The following is a 1,846-nucleotide window of genomic DNA, read 5'->3' on the forward strand; positions in this document are numbered from 1 at the left end:
CCTCAGCCTCTTTACTTTCCTACCATCTCCCTATTTCCATATCCTTCCTCCCCTGTCTCGCCCTCCCCTCCCGTCGACATCCCGTCCCCTTCCTTCCCTGTCCCTCAGTCCCTCTCTCCTTTCCTGCCCCTCTCCTTCCTCCCCTCCCCTCCCTCCCCTCCCCCCCCCCTCTCCTTCTTCCGCCCTCAATGTGCGCGACACGTCCACGACACGCCCACGACACGCCCACGACACGTCCCTCAGGCGCCGACTCGGGCGTGCACGCGCTGCTGGGCGGGGGGGGGATGCTCGAGGGCAACGCAATCTACGCCAACGCGCAGGCGGGCGTGGCGGTCGAGTCGGGCGCCGCGCCGACGCTGCGGCGCAACGTGGTCTACGACGGGCTGCAGTCGGGCGTGCTCTACTTTGACGGCGGCATGGGGACGATGGAGGGGAACGAGGTGTACAACAACATGGACGCGGGCGTGCAGATCGTCGAGTCGTCGGACCCGACGCTGCTGCGCAACACGCTGCGCGAGCAGCGGCGGGAGGAGGTCAAGGAGGGGCACTCCAAGCCGAGCGCGGTCGAGGTTGCGTGTGTCTGGGTGCACTCGTCGGGCAGAGGCGCGCTCACCGCCGCCGGCGTGAGAGCGCCACTGGCCCGCAGTCTCCGGCGCCATTCACCCTTGCCCCTTCGCAGGCACGCTCACGGACAACGACATCCGCGACTCCTTCCACCACGGGGTGGTTGTGGGGCAGGACGCGGCGCCGCTGCTGCAGGCCAACCGCGTGCACAACAACCGCCGCACCGGCGTCTTCGTGCAGGACGGCGGGGCGCCGACCCTCCTCGAGAACGACATCTTCCGGAACACCGTTGGCGTCGAGGCGGTCGACGACGCTGCGCCGGTCGTGCGCGGCAACACGCTGCACCGCCACAAGCTCGGCGGCGTGTGGGTGCACAAGGGCGGCGGAGGGACGTACGAGGGCAACGAGATGCGCGAGAACGGGAAGGCGGCGGTGCGAGTCTGGGACCACGGCAACCCCGTCCTCAAGGGGAACTCGGTCTGGGGCGGTCGCACCGTCGGCCTGCTGGTGTACGAGTTTGGCAAGGGCCATTACGTCGGCAACGAGATCCACTCGCACCGCTCGTGGAACATCGAGGTCAAGCGCAACGCCTTCCCGCTCATCGAGCGCAACAAGATCCACTCGTCGGCGTACGGCGGCGTCTACTGCCACGGCGGCGGAGGCGCGCGCCTCGGGAGGAGAGCTCACTCATCAATGATGACTAGTGGACAGCTCACGAGGTGTTGTTGCCTGTTGCGGAGGCACGCACCTCGAGTCGGAGGAGGTTCGCTTCACCCTCAAGGACAACGAGATCTACGCGAACACCGGCATCGGCGTCTCGATCGGCGACGACGGCAGCCCGCTCGTCGAAGGGAACCACATCCACACCGGCCACACCGCCGCCGTGTACGTCGCGGGCGCCTCTGCGCGCGGCGTGGCGGGGGAGCCTAGATGCGGCGGGGGAGATGTGGGGGAGACATGGCGGGGGAGCCTAGATGCGGCGGGGGTACCTCCCCGCATCTCCCCGCATCTCCCCGCATCTCCCCGCATCTCTCCGGATACACCTCCTCACACGTCCTCAACCTCCAAAGAAATGCAACCAGGTACGGAGGGCGTAACCATCGAGCCAAAAACAATCTCTCGGAATTTGAAAGTGGTCCGACCAGGCTTTCTTCTACCATTCGCGCGAGGGGGTTCAAGATCGTTGGTTTCTGCCAAGGTAAGTCTTGAGGGGTTTCACCGGACCCCTCCGATCTCGAAGGGCAAGGGGGGCGGCCGGTCCAGGTCCAAAGCCCAAAAACCA

At 66.6% G+C, this 1,846-nt stretch overlaps 1 protein-coding gene across 1 annotated transcript in view; it reads left to right on the plus strand.

Annotated features, from left to right (window-relative positions):
• Window positions 1-284: 284 nt before the first annotated feature.
• The window catches only part of EMIHUDRAFT_211276 (hypothetical protein), a gene marked incomplete at both ends in the record, with an annotated part of 2,816 nt that continues 1,254 nt past the window's right edge, over window positions 285-1,846 (plus strand). The window contains 3 exons of the mRNA XM_005768067.1: window positions 285-645; window positions 680-1,203; window positions 1,346-1,453. Coding sequence (XP_005768124.1) covers window positions 285-645; window positions 680-1,203; window positions 1,346-1,453 — 993 coding nt within the window. The remainder of the gene's footprint in view (window positions 646-679; window positions 1,204-1,345; window positions 1,454-1,846) is intronic.

This window comes from Emiliania huxleyi, assembly GCF_000372725.1.
Source record: "Emiliania huxleyi CCMP1516 unplaced genomic scaffold EMIHUscaffold_47, whole genome shotgun sequence".
Taxonomy (NCBI): domain Eukaryota; phylum Haptophyta; order Isochrysidales; family Noelaerhabdaceae; genus Emiliania; species Emiliania huxleyi.